Source organism: Crinia signifera, chromosome 2 (genome assembly GCF_055691185.1).
Source record: "Crinia signifera chromosome 2, ASM5569118v1, whole genome shotgun sequence".
Lineage (NCBI taxonomy): Eukaryota > Metazoa > Chordata > Amphibia > Anura > Myobatrachidae > Crinia > Crinia signifera.
Genome location: NC_139218.1, coordinates 341,753,090 through 341,768,353, shown reverse-complemented (window position 1 = coordinate 341,768,353; position 15,264 = coordinate 341,753,090). Strand labels below are relative to the sequence as shown.

Below are 15,264 nucleotides of genomic sequence, written 5' to 3'. Positions count from 1 at the left end.
TTTTCCCATTAAAAAGGATAGAACTCGCATATTTAATGGGTTGCGATTTTTAGTAAAGGTTACTAAAAATTGCAAAAAAAATAGACCAGGTTCTGACTGGCGATTTTATCAGAAACATGCACAGATCATTGAGATCTGTGCATGGTTCTGTTGTAAAAAAATTGTTAAAACAAAAAAAAAGAAAAAAAACGGCGTGCGGTCCCCCCTCCTAAGCATAACCAGCCCCGGGCTCAAAAAGCCGGTGATGGTAGCATAAAATCAGAGGGACAAACAAATAGGGGTTCCCTTGATTTAATGAAACCAGCACCAGGTTCAAGGTCCAGCGCTGGTTCCCAAAATACGGGGGACAAAATGACTAGGGGTCCCCCGTATTTTAACCCCTTCCTGACAGAGCCAGTTTTTGCCTTCCTGACAGAGCCCTTTTTTTCAAATCTGACATGTATCACTTAAGTGGGGATAACTTTTTTTTGCTTTTACTTATCCCAGTGATTTTGAGATTGTTTTTTCGTGACACATTGTACTTCAAATTAGTGGTAAATTTTGGTCGATACAGTCTGTGTTTTTTTGTGAAAAATACCAAAATGTCGTAAAAAAATGGAAAATTTAGCAATTTGCAAAATGTTAAATTTTCTGCTTGTGAGACAAATAATCATACCACTCAAAATAGTTAATAACTAACATAGACCATATGTCTACTTTATGTTTCCATCATTATTTCAACTTCCTTTTAATATTTTTGGACACTAGGAGGCTTACAATATGAATAGCAAATTCTCAAATTTTCAAGAAAATTTCAAACACTGATTTTTTTAGGGACCAGTTCAGTTCTGATGTGACTTTGAGGGACTTGTATGTGAGACACCCCCATAAATGATGCCATTTCAAAAACTGCACCCCTCACAGTATTCAAAACAGCATTTTGGAAGTTTGTTAACCCTTTAGGTGTTTCACAGGAATTAAAACAAAGTGTAGGTGAAATTTCAAAATTTCATTTTTTTTGCAGATTTGCAATTTTAATACATTTTTCTAAGGAACACAGTAGATTTTACTAGAGAAATGTGACTAAAAATTGATTCCCCCAATTCTTTTGTTTTCATAAATATCCTATATGTGGCCCTAGTGTGCACGTTGACCAAACCACAGGCTTCATAATAGAAGGAGCACCTACTTGATTTTGGAGCCTCCTTTTTATGAGATTATTTTTTAGGCACCATGTAGGTTTCTAGGCACTATAAGATGCTAAAATTTAGGAACCCCCCCACAAGTGACCCCATTTTGCAAACTACACCCCTCAGGGAATTCATCTAGGGGTATAGTGTACATTTCAAACCCCCAGGGGTTTCACCAATTGTGGTACAACTGGGCAGTGAAAATGAAAAATTAAATTTTTTACACAAAAATGCAGTTCTGGCTCAAAATTTTTCATTTTCACAAGGAATGAAGGAGACAAAGCACCCCAAAATCTGTGCCCCAATTTCTCCCGAGTACGGCAATGCCTCACATGTGACCAAAAAATACCAGTTGGGTGCATGGCAGGACTCAGAAGGGAAGGAGTGATTTTTGGATTTTGTAGCTCAGATTCTGGTGGAATGTTGGTGGGTGCTATGTCGCATTAGCAAGACCCCCCAAGCACCAATACAGTGGAACCCCCCCACAAGTGACCCCATTTTGCAAACTACACCCCTCAGGGAATTCATCTAGGGGTATAGTGTACATTTCAAACCCCCAGGGGTTTCACCAATTTTGATACAACTGGGCTGTGCAAATGAAAAATTACATTTTTTTACACAAAAATGCAGTTCTGGCTCAAAATTTTTCATTTTCACAAGGAATGAAGGAGAAAAAGCACCCCAAAATCTGTGCCCCAATTTCTCCCGAGTACGGCAATGTCTCACATGTGACCAAAAAATGCCATTTGGGTACATGGCAGGACTCAGAAGGGAAGGAGTGATTTTTGGATTTTGCAGCTCAGATTCTGGTGGAATGTTGATGGGTGCTATGTCGCATTAGCAAGACCCCCCAAGCACCAATACAGTGGAACCCCCCCACAAGTGACCCCATTTTGCAAACTACACCCCTCAGGAATTCATCTAGGGGTATAGTGTACATTTCAAACCCCCAGGGGTTTCACCAATTTTGATACAACTGGGCTGTGCAAATGAAAAATTACATTTTTTTACACAAAAATGCAGTTCTGGCTCAAAATTTTTCATTTTCACAAGGAATGAAGGAGAAAAAGCACCCCAAAATCTGTGCCCCAATTTCTCCCGAGTACGGCAATGTCTCACATGTGACCAAAAAATGCCATTTGGGTACATGGCAGGACTCAGAAGGGAAGGAGTGATTTTTGGATTTTGCAGCTCAGATTCTGGTGGAATGTTGGTGGGTGCTATGTCGCATTAGCAAGACCCCCCAAGCACCAATACAGTGGAACCCCCCCACAAGTGACCCCATTTTGCAAACTACACCCCTCAGGAATTCATCTAGGGGTATAGTGTACATTTCAAACCCCCAGGGGTTTCACCAATTTTGATACAACTGGGCTGTGCAAATGAAAAATTACATTTTTTTACACAAAAATGCAGTTCTGGCTCAAAATTTTTCATTTTCACAAGGAATGAAGGAGAAAAAGCACCCCAAAATCTGTGCCCCAATTTCTCCCGAGTACGGCAATGTCTCACATGTGACCAAAAAATACCATTTGGGTGCATGGCAGGACTCAGAAGGGAAGGAGTGATTTTTGGATTTTGCAGCTCAGATTCTGGTGGAATGTTGGTGGGTGCTATGTCGCATTAGCAAGACCCCCCAAGCACCAATACAGTGGAACCCCCCCACAAGTGACCCCATTTTGCAAACTACACCCCTCAGGGAATTCATCTAGGGGTATAGTGTACATTTCAAACCCCCAGGGGTTTCACCAATTTTGATACAACTGGGCTGTGCAAATGAAAAATTAAATTTTTTACACAAAAATGCAGTTCTGTCTCAAAATTTTTCATTTTCACAAGGAATGAAGGAGAAAAAGCACCCCAAAATATGTGCCCCAATTTCTCCCGAGTACGGCAATGTCTCACATGTGACAAAAAAATACCATTTGGGTGCATGGCAGGACTCAGAAGGGAAGGAGTGATTTTTGGATTTTGCAGCTCAGATTCTGGTGGAATGTTGGTGGGTGCTATGTCGCATTAGCAAGACCCCCAAAGCACCAATACAGTGGAAGCCCCCCACAAGTGACCCCATTTTGCAAACTACACCCCTCAGGGAATTCATCTAGGGGTATAGTGTACATTTCAAACCCCCAGGGGTTTCACCAATTTTGATACAACTGGGCAGTGAAAATGAAAAATTACATTTTTTTACACAAAAATGCAGTTCTGGCTCAAAATTTTTCATTTTCAGAAGGTATGAAGGAGAAAAAGCACCCCAAAATCTGTGCCCCAATTTCTCCCGAGTACGGCAATGCCTCATGTGTGACCAAAAAGTGCCAGGACTCAGAAGGGAAGGAGTGATATTTGGATTTTGCAGCACAGATTCTGGTGGAATGTTGGTGGGTGCTATGTCGCATTAGCAAGACCCCCAAAACACCAATACAGTGGAACCCCCCCACAAGTGACCCCATTTTGCAAACTACACCCCTCAGGGAATTCATCTAGGGGTATAGTGTACATTTCAAACCCCCAGGGGTTTCACCAATTTTGATACAACTTGGCAGTGAAAATGAAAAATTACATTTTATTACACAAAAATGCAGTTCTGGCTCAAAATTTTTCATTTTCAGAAGGTATGAAGGAGAAAAAGCACCCCAAAATCTGTGCCCCAATTTCTCCCGAGTACGGCAATGTCTCACATGTGACCAAAAAATACCATTTGGGTGCATGGCAGGACTCAGAAGGGAAGGAGTGATTTTTGGATTTTGCAGCTCAGATTCTGGTGGAATGTTGGTGGGTGCTATGTCGCATTAGCAAGACCCCCCAAGCACCAATACAGTGGAACCCCCCCACAAGTGACCCCATTTTGCAAACTACACCCCTCAGGGAATTCATCTAGGGGTATAGTGTACATTTCAAACCCCCAGGGGTTTCACCAATTTTGATACAACTGGGCTGTGCAAATGAAAAATTACATTTTTTACACAAAAATGCAGTTCTGGCTCAAAATTTTTCATTTTCACAAGGAATGAAGGAGAAAAAGCACCCCAAAATCTGTGCCCCAATTTCTCCCGAGTACGGCAATGTCTCACATGTGACCAAAAAATACCATTTGGGTGCATGGCAGGACTCAGAAGGGAAGGAGTGATTTTTGGATTTTGCAGCTCAGATTCTGGTGGAATGTTGGTGGGTGCTATGTCGCATTAGCAAGACCCCCAAAGCACCAATACAGTGGAAGCCCCCCACAAGTGACCCCATTTTGCAAACTACACCCCTCAGGGAATTCATCTAGGGGTATAGTGTACATTTCAAACCCCCAGGGGTTTCACCAATTTTGATACAACTGGGCAGTGAAAATGAAAAATTACATTTTTTTTACACAAAAATGCAGTTCTGGCTCAAAATTTTTCATTTTCAGAAGGTATGAAGGAGAAAAAGCACCCCAAAATCTGTGCCCCAATTTCTCCCGAGTACGGCAATGCCTCATGTGTGACCAAAAAGTGCCAGGACTCAGAAGGGAAGGAGTGATATTTGGATTTTGCAGCACAGATTCTGGTGGAATGTTGGTGGGTGCTATGTCGCATTAGCAAGACCCCCAAAACACCAATACAGTGGAACCCCCCCACAAGTGACCCCATTTTGCAAACTACACCCCTCAGGGAATTCATCTAGGGGTATAGTGTACATTTCAAACCCCCAGGGGTTTCACCAATTTTGATACAACTTGGCAGTGAAAATGAAAAATTACATTTTTTTACACAAAAATGCAGGTATGGCTCAAAATTTTTCATTTTCAGAAGGTATGAAGGAGAAAAAGCACCCCAAAATCTGTGCCCCAATTTCTCCCGAGTATGGCAATGCCTCATATGTGACCAAAAAATACCAGTTGGGTGCATGGCAGGACTCAGAAGGGAAGGAGTGATTTTTGGATTTTGCAGCTCAGATTCTGGTGGAATGAATGGTGGGTGCTATGTGGCATTAGCAAGACCCCCGAAGCACGGTGAAATGATGAACCTAATAATCCATAGATGTGTGGTATATTTTAAAACACTCCTTTATACATAGGCCGGGTTTGTCGGGGCAAGTTTCACAGTAGAAAATACTTTCCTTTCTTATTCCCTTTTTATAGCAAACTTTGCACCTTTTTTGTGTCCTGCCCTTTCTTGCAGTGGAGGGGATTTCGTTAGGAAAATGCTGCCCTGGTACAATACGGGGGCCAGTACTAGAAGTACTGGGGCCCTCTGCCTGCTGGTTCCCAAATATTAGGCCCTTTATGACTTCCTCTTGAAAGTGCATAAATGTCCCCCTCTGGCTGGTAGAACGGAATAGCACGTAAGCGTTATACAGTGCCATCTGGATGATATACACAGCCAGCTTCTTGTACCAGATTTTTGTTTTCCGCAGGGCACTGTACGGCTTCAGTACCTGATCTGAAAGATCCACTCCGCCCATGTACCTATTGTAATCCAGGATACAATTAGGTTTTGAGGTGTGGGTACTGGTACCTCGTACAGGGACGGAGGTGGTACTGTCTCCATGAATTGTTGTCAGTATAAGGACATCCCTCTTGTCCTTATATTTGACCAACAACATATTTTCGGTGCATATTCCCCTGCTTTCACCCCTTCTCATTACTTGGGCAATGTGCGTTTTTGGGAGGCCTCTTTGGTTCTTACGCACAGTACCGCAAGCTGCTGTACCTCTTGAACCAAGGGCCTTAAACAGGGGGATGCTAGTGTAAAAGTTATCCACATAGAGGTGATAACCTTTATCCAGGAAGGGGTGCACTAAATCCCAGACAATTTTTCCACTAACACCTACGAGGGAGGGGGGGCATTCTGGCGGTTCAATTCTTGAATCCTTCCCTTCATATACCCTAAACCTGTGGGTGTACCCTGAGGTGCTTTCACACAGCTTATACATTTTTATGCCATACCTTGCCCTCTTACTGGGAAGGTACTGGCGGAATTTAACCCTTCCTTTAAAATGTATAAGGGACTCTTCGATACAAATAAATTTTTCAGGGATGTACATCTCTTCAAATTTGGCACTGAAATGATCAATGACCGGCCTGACTTTGAATAGCCGGTCAAAGGTGGGATCATCTCTGGGTGGGCACTGTGCATTATCATTGTAATGCAAAAATTTAAGGATCATCTCAAAACGAGCCCGAGTCATGGCCATACGGTAAAATGGGGTGCTGTACAGAACATCTGTACTCCAATATTGTCTAATTTCTGGCTTTTTTACTATGCCCATATGAAACACCAGACCCCAAAACGTCATCATCTCTACTGCATCTACAGGGGTCCACCTAGCAAATGATGACGTGGGGTTTTGAGCAATGAACTGCTGGGCATATAAATTAGTTTGGTCCACCATTAAATTTATAAAATCATCAGAGAAAAATAATTTGAAAAAGTCAATTTCTCTGAGACCTGTGGAATCAAATTGGATTCCTGGCATGGCCAAAAACTCAGGAACCTGGGGCTCAAAATTGTCTGGTGGTGGGGTCCATACGAGATCAATTATTGGGGGGGGGGGTCTCAGCTGCTCTACGGGGGCGTCTTTGAGGGGGTCCCTCATCACCAGAGGAGGAAGAGGAGCTTAAGACGAAGCCTTCAAATTCCCCGCTTGCATCACTGGCTGTGTCAGAGTCAGAGGCAAGCATGGCATATGCCTCCTCCGCTGAATACATTCTTCTGGATGACTGGGATGACATTTGGGATGACATTTGGGATGACATTTGGGATGCCATTTTTATTTTTGTGTTTCTGGTAGTGAAATGTTTCAACACGTGTATAGTGTAGGGGGGGGTACAAACTTTATTTCAACCCAGGGGGGTATGTAGTGTGTAGTGTGTATGTAGTGCAGAAAAAAAAAATACTTTATACAGGAATTTGATCCCAATAAAAAAAAAAAAATTGAAGGGGTTAAAAAAAAAAAAAAAAAAGGTCCTGCGCCAAAAATTGAGCACAGATGTTGGTCAGTAACGTCCGTCACTGAACAGCGCTCAAAGGCAACAGGAATTTGATCAAAAAAAAAAAAAAAAATAGATCAACCCTGTGCCGAAAAAGCTGATCAGTGATGTACGTCACTAATCAGCGCACAGTGGCCACAGGACACCCACAAAATCACAGTGTGTGTAAAAAAAAAAAATTAAAAAAAGACCCCACAGCACCCTCAAAAAAAAATAAAAAGGTGATCAGTGATGCGACACTGATTACCAGTGAGGGGCAGCAGGTGCACAACCTTTGGTGCAACTGACAGTGCAACTGGCAGCAACTGACAGGTATATATATAAAAAAAAAAAAACCCTCTGCACCCCCAAAAAGTTGCTGATCACCTCAGATATAGTGATCAGCACAAAAGGCGGGGGCAGCAGACACAAAATATAGCACTCTCTATCACTCTCTGTCACTATCTCTCTCTATCTCTCTATCTCTCACTATCTATCACTCTATGACACTGCAGCAGCAGCACTGACAGTAATATATATAAAAAATAACCCCTGCACCCCCAAAAAGTTGCTGGGGGTGCACAAAAGGGGGACAGCAGACACAAAATATAGCACTCTCTGTCACTATCTCTCTCTATCTCTCTCTATCTCTCTATCTCTCACTATCTATCACTCTATGACACTGCAGCAGCAGCACTGACAGGTATTTATATAAAAATAAAACCCTGCGCCCCCAAAAAGTTGCTGATCAGTTAATTTATACTGATCAGCACAAAAGGGGGGGCAGCAGTCAGTAATATAAAAAATATATAGCACAATCTGTCACTATCTCTCTATCTCTATCTCTCTCTATCTCTCTATCTATAACTTTATCACACTGCAGCAGCACAAAATATAGCACTCTCTGTCACTAGCCCTCTCTATCTCTCTCTATCTCTCTCTCTCTATCTCTCTATCTATATTCGATGACACTGCAGCAGCACAACACAGCACAACACAGCACAGGAAGTCACAGCAAGAAGCAAGAAGTAGCAAGATCCAGGCAGTGATCAGGTAAGTATTTGGCAAGGTTCAGGTCAGTATACTGCGGCAGCTAGGCACGGTGACCGCACTGCACGCAATTCCAGACCGGAATGGCGTCTGCAGTGCAGTCACCGTTAGTTTAAACCCCCCCTCCATGGCTGTGATTAGTCCGTCGGTCCGACGAACCAATCACGGCCTTTGGGGGTGGGCGGGGTGAGGTGGGGTGACACCAGTGTCACCCTTACACCCCGCGGTGATTGGTGCTGTACTTTACAGCACCAATCACCTCCGATCCCTGTGTCACCGGCGAACGTTATTCGCCGGTGACACAGAAAACGCTGTAATTGGCTGTTCACACTGAACAGCCAATCACAGCGATCGCCGACGGGGGGGCGGCATCGCAGCCCCCCCTGGGCATGCAGGGACATGTCTGCTGTCAGGGACAGCAGACATCGTCCCTCTGTCACTGCGTCTCTAGACGCAGTGACAGTTTGAAGCCATGACGTATATATACGTCATGTGTCGGGAAGTACATCCCGGCCATGACGTATATATACGTCAAATGTTGGGAAGGGGTTAAGAACCAGCACCAGACCCAACCAGCCAGCAGGGTAATGCCACAGCCGGGGGACACTTATTATATAAGGTCCCGCTGCCAAAGCATTATCCCCGTGGCTGGTCAGCATGGGCAGGGGTCCTGGGGAAGTGGGGACCCCCCCAATGAAGGGGTCCCCCCCCTCCAGGACTTACCAGCCCATGCTGAAAGTCCGGGGCTGTCCCCGATGCCCCTGGGCGGTGGGCATCGGGCTGATGAAAAGTGTCAAAAAAAGAATAAAAACTATTGTCTTCTACTGTAGAACTATGAGTCCCAGCAAGCCTACCCCGCATGCTGGGACTTGGAGAACCACAAGTCCCAGCATGCGGGGCATTAAAGGGCCCGCTGACACTTGTAGTTCCACAGTACAAAAAATAGTTAAATAAAACACACTGACACCCTGAAAAATAAAAGTTTATTATATACATAACACACACATACTGATACTTACCTACCTTGAGCCCGTAGGTCAGTCCCTGGGTCTGGGGCTCCAGGGCAGAAGAGTCCGGTTCCGGGGCCTTGGTTCTGGTTCCGGGGCTGGTCCGGGGTCCGGGGCTCCAGGGCAGAAGAGTCCGGTTCCTGGGCCTTGGTCCTGGTTCCGGGGCTGGTCCGGGGCTCCAGGGCAGAAGAGTCCGGTTACGCGTTTCATCTTCCGCGCCTTTCCTCCGGATGATTCTATTGGCCGCCTAGCGGCCAATCAGGAGCCGACTTTCTCGGCTCCTGATTGGCCGCTAGGCGGCCAATGGAATCATTCTGAGGAAAGGCGCGGAAGATGAAACATCTCTGCGCCTCTCCAGTCCGTGAGCGGGTACGAGCCGGGAGCAGTGCGTCTGCCGGAGAAGATGCCGAGGTCGTCGCCGGGGACCAGGTGAGTAGGATTTCCTTCCTTAGGTACCCCTTTTGGACTACTTCGGATCCTGGACCCCGGAGACATCAGCCCTGGAGCCCCGGACCAGCCCCGGAACCAGGACCAAGGCCCAGGAACCGGACTCTTCTGCCCTGGAGCCCCGGACCCAGGGACCGACCTACGGGCTCAAGGTAGGTAAGTATCAGTATGTGTGTGTTATGTATGTAATAAACTTTTATTTTTCAGGGTGTCAGTGTGTTTTGTTTAACTATTTTTTGTACTGTGGAACTACAAGTGCCAGCGGGCCCTTTGATGCCCCGCATGCTGGGACTTGTGGTTCTCCAAGTCCCAGCATGCGGGGTAGGCTTGCTGGGACTCATAGTTCTACAGTAGAAGACAATAGTTTTTATTCTTTTTTTGACACTTTTCATCAGCCCGATGCCCACCGCCCAGGGGCATCGGGGACAGCCCCGGACTTTCAGCATGGGCTGGTAAGTCCTGGAGGGGGGGGACCCCTTCATTGGGGGGTCCCCACTTCCCCAGGACCCCTGCCCATGCTGACCAGCCACGGGGATAATGCTTTGGCCGCGGGACCTTATATAATAAGTGTCCCCCGGCTGTGGCATTACCCTGCTGGCTGGTTGGGTCTGGTGCTGGTTCTTAAAATACGGGGGACCCCTAGTCATTTTGTCCCCCGTATTTTGGGAACCAGCGCTGGACCTTGAGCCTGGTGCTGGTTTCATTAAATCAAGGGAACCCCTATTTGTTTGTCCCTCTGATTTTATGATACCAGCACCGGCTTTTTGAGCCCAGGGGCTGGTTATGCTTAGGAGGGGGACCGCACACCTTTTTTTTTTCTTTTTTTTTTTTTCACACAGCGCACTGTACTGAAAATGTGCCAGGACTTAAAAAGCACCCGAAATCGCACCATATCGCACTTTTTTGCCGCAAAATCGCATCTCATTACATATGCGAATTCGCTGCAAAAAACGCGATTTTTAAAGGTGCGATTTGGTGCGATTTTTTTCTTACGAAAAAAATCGCACCCTATTACATTTCGCCCCATGTGTGGGCTTATGTGTAATTGGAATCACAAAGTTCACTAAAATGTGTAATGGGCATTACGGTGTGTGGTATAATGTTGGTCCATGCCCACTTTTAACTGAGCAGGAGCCTCATCTACTTCAAATTGAGAGGGAGGGGGGCGCGAAACATGCCCTTGCTCCGGGCACCGTGGCACCTAGCTACACCACTGCCGCCGCCTTATAGGAGACAGACACTAGAGGTACTGCTATACCTCTAGTGTTTGTCAGAACAGAAGAGTGCGGCCAGCGCTACCCGGAAGTGTGGATTTGGGTAGCGCTGGCACGCTATTTAAATGGAACCCTTCACAAGCATGCACCCTGGCTCCCCCCTGGCAAAAAAAAAAAATATCAATCCCATGGCATGGCAACAAGAATAAAACCCCTGGCAAGAAGCATGTAACCCCTGGCAACAAGTGATATTCCTCTGACAATAAGTATGTAGGTAAGCAGCAATTAAATGTTATAATATGTAATAGGCATTATTATGTTTAATGGGCATTTTGGTATTGGCATTATGTTTAATGGGCATCACAACGTATGGCATTGTGTTTTATGGGCATTACTTTGTTGGCATTATGTGTAATGGCCATTACAGTGTGTGACATTATATTTAATTGGTATTACGGTGTGTAACATTATGTGTAATGGGCATTACTGTGTGCATTTTTGGCTCGCCGACGGCGCGCAATGTCCCTATTTATACATCATTATCTATACTATGGCTTAATCCATGTGGCGTTATCTGAATTTTGGCTTCATCCATGAGGCATTATGGAAAAGTTGTCTCATTCTTTTTGGCATCATGTGCAAGCGGCAAGTATAATAGGGTCCACTATTTTGTTGCATAATGTGTAAAAGTGGTATATGGTGTGGTACACTACACTCAAGGACACGCCCCCTTTGGAATGGACACGCCCCCTTTAAAATAAAAACCGGCGCGCACACAATTCCATCCTTCACTTTTCACTCCACAGTGGGCCTGTGGACTTAAAATATCAGGGCCTATTTCTAATCCCATTCCTTCCCTCTCTCTCTGCTCTCCTCCTCTCTATCTTGCTTCACTCTCTGGGAATGCACACTGGCACTACTAACACCGCTCACTCCCATCCCCCTGTCATGGTGCCCCCCCCCCCTGTCATTTTCTCCTGGATCCGCCCCTGGGTACTATGGTGTGCGGCATCATGTGTAATGGGTACTATGGTGTGCGGCATCATGTGTAATGGGTAGTATGGTGCCATCAAGCAAGAACTCCCTAGCAATGAGTAATGGGCATCATGATGTGTGGCACAATGTGTAATGGGCATTATGGTGTGTGGCCTTATGTGTAATTGGCCTTACGGCGTGTGGCTTTATGTGTAATGGGTATTACAGTTTGCTAAAATGTGTAATGGGCATTACTGTGTATGGTCTAAAGTGTAATACCACACCCCTTTTTGTGATGCCATGCCTCCTTCCCATGAGGCCGCACCCCTTTTTGCAGCGCGGCTACGCCGCGCAAAGGTCCCCCTGCTTTTATGTCTAGATCTGGGACCACCCATTACCATAATTCTAGATTCGCCTATGCCCCATAGGCCTAGCTATGCCACTGTCTTACGGCAATATTTATCTTGTCCAGTTGGGTATGGATCATTCGGTCGACTCAAGAAAGGTCAACACCGGAAGGTCAACAGGCAGAAGGTTGAAAGGATTGAAGGTCAACCGGTGGAAGGTCGACAATGCAGAAGGTCGACATGTATTTTTCTTTCCTGCAAAATCGCACAGCAGCAATCATGTCTGAACCAGGCCCTAAGTGTGAAAAAGGGTGACACAATGGGGCTGCACACAAAATTGTGCAAATACAGGTGGATAGCACTATGCGAGGGATGTGATGCCATCTCGCATTTTTTGCTCACAACTGGATTTACCTAAGAAAAAAATGAGGTATTTTACCAAGCTGGATAATCATTATCTGACTGATTCTCTGACAGCTATGGGTGATTTCACTGCAGGTAGCTTGTACTATGTATTGTGTAAATGTAATATCAAGAGAAGGTGGTTCTGTTTTATTACCAATATATACGGTAGTGGATTTTTTGTGTTTATGTTGTATTTTTATTCTTGCTCTCAGCTCTACAAGACCCTGTGTGAAACGCTGGAGGACTGCTGGGACCCTGACAATGATGCCCGTCTGACTGCGCAGTGCGCGGAGCAGAGACTGTGTAACCTATTTCTCATGCCCTTCAGTCTCCTGCCAGAGGACGCTCCTTATAACAATGGGAATATCTGATTCCAGGCATGTCCTTGTCTGAAACATACAGCAAAATAAATCTAATCTATCAGGTCATATAATTACATTTCCTCTGCTTGAGTGTGTCTGGCTGTTTGGATATAGAGAGCATATACTGTAGGACATTAGGAAATCATAACAAGAACAGGCCAGTGTGTACACATTTGCTAGAAAACAGATTACACAGTAAAAGCTTTAAATGTAGTCAGGGCAGGCGACAAGGGGGGTCAAAGGGGACACTCGTACCGGGCCCCGACCAGTTGAGGGGCCCCAAAGCTTTGAGGAACTCAGGTTCTGTAAGCATGACTGCCGAATCACCTGTCTGGCTACCCGTACTAATGAGTTTAATAACACAACACACCAAACCACACAATGCACAATGCTGTGCCCTCATATCTGCCCTTCCCTATTATATTGCATTGTGAAAATGTATTATCTGTTTATTTCTACTAATACAAAAATACATTCAATATGCAATGTAATAACAATCCGCATTCAGTGTTGGGGGCCTTAGAGTTATCAGTGTTCCGGGCCCCAAAATTTCTGTTGCCGGCCCTGCATGTAGTAGGGACTTTACAGGATTTATCTTTTGGTTTAATCCATGATATATTGATGGGATCAACTGATTGCTCTGAAAACCATGTTAATGTACCTGCAGCAGGTATATAATAGCTTCCAATGGCCCTACATTACATTGATTAATCAGTGTGCCACTTGTGCATGCATATATTATACAGTGCGTGCCTCTTTTCAATTCATCAACTTTAGCAATGACCCCTATTATTGTTTTATATAATCACTTACAGGACACAGATGCAGTCAACAGCATTCCAGTATATTCACAGGGTTACAGTACAGCAGAATACAGCAGCTCAGTTCACCGTACTCCTCATAGCTTCCAATGGCCCTACCGTAGACCGCACCCACAGCCTATCACCTGGGCAGCTATTCCACCATCAGAAGCCATTACCCTCTTTCCTGGACACAGATTTAACAGGAAGACATAGGTGCTGCTAATCAGCCAAAACCTGATCACATCAGCATAGGAATCCTGCGCTGGTTCTAATTATACTGGTGTGGCTCTAAAACCTGGTCCGGATAGTTCACATTAACTTCATGTGAACTTATGCTGTCCCTGCCACAATATATATACTCCCTTCGTGTTGTGGAAGATATTATTCTCTACTTAAAATAGGTTTCTTGCATCCATAGCTACCTCTCTCCAAGGATTATGGGTCCTACTTATCAAGCAATTCTGCCCAATATAAGTCCACCCAGTAGGTCCATTCTAGGTCTTCAGCCTAGGCACTGGCTAATTAGTGCCCCCACCTATAAGAGGCTGATATCAAGTGTTGCACAGCTTTACATGACTGTAAGTACTTTGTATATGGCTATGTTTGTGGTAGGGGCATTATGTCTTACAGGGACGTGCAGTCAGGGGAGGCAGGGGAGGCAGTGCCTCCCCTGTTATTAATGATAAAGATAATAAAATACAAAGAAAATACTTATGACACATTATGTGTCATAAGTATATGCTTTATATAATCCTATTCATTTTTACACCATAATTTTTGTTTAAAGTTCGTATCGGAGGCATTGAGAGCCGTGCCTCCGGCTATCAGTGTCAGGATCCAGAAACAGGGGGTGGGCAGAGGGCGGTGCCAAGCAGCAGGCTGCAAAATCCCATTAAAAAAACCTGTACAGGCGGCACCTATAGCGGTGCCTCAGTGACTGGGGGTGCTTGTCCTGTCACTGAGGCAGCTATGATTGGTCTCAATGCTGCCTGTCAGCGTATCAGAAGCAGCCCATCTGCATCTGCACCCTCCGTACCGCCCCCTACCCCTCTTCCCCACACTGTGGGTGCAAGAACCTCCGCACTAACCCCCCTCCCTCCCTTCCCTGCTCGGCGGCTGCACGGACCCAAATACTTTCACCTACCAGGAGAGGGGGAGCGTGAAAGCCCTCCTTCCACACCCGGATCTCTGCACCCCAGTCCCCCTCCCTGCATGTCCGGCATACAGACGGCTCCCAACCCCGTGACGACCTCTGCAATGCTGTGTCTTCTGAGCACATGGCGCTGTCAGCATGGCAAGGGGACACATCCAGCCGGAGAATCCAGGAGCCCTGCCTGGAGCCTGACGGTAAGTAGTAGCCCCAGGGCAGGGACTGTGCAGAGGGGAAAAAGCCATAGGCGGGAGGACAGTAGCAGGGGGAAATGCAGGTGCCGGGGGCCACCTGTCTGGAAGTTGGATACCGTCTGCCACTGACTGAGAGCCGGGGAGCAGACAGTAGGAATATGTGTAAGTGCATTATCTGTGTAAGAGTATTTTTACTAATGTGA

The 15,264-nt window shown here is 45.5% G+C and overlaps 1 protein-coding gene across 4 annotated transcripts in view; it reads left to right on the top strand.

Annotated features, from left to right (window-relative positions):
• The window catches only part of AMHR2 (anti-Mullerian hormone receptor type 2), an 89,479-nt gene extending 76,485 nt beyond the window's left edge, over positions 1-12,994 (top strand). For 3 of the 4 annotated variants that reach the window (XM_083169581.1, XM_083169580.1, XM_083169583.1), the window contains one exon: positions 12,765-12,993. In XM_083169581.1, coding sequence (XP_083025707.1) covers positions 12,765-12,923 — 159 coding nt within the window. In that variant the 3' untranslated portion in view covers positions 12,924-12,993. Of the gene's footprint in view, positions 1-12,764 lie in introns of all 4 variants that reach the window. The other variant, XM_083169582.1, reaches the window with a different exon arrangement.
• Positions 12,995-15,264: the final 2,270 nt, after the last annotated feature.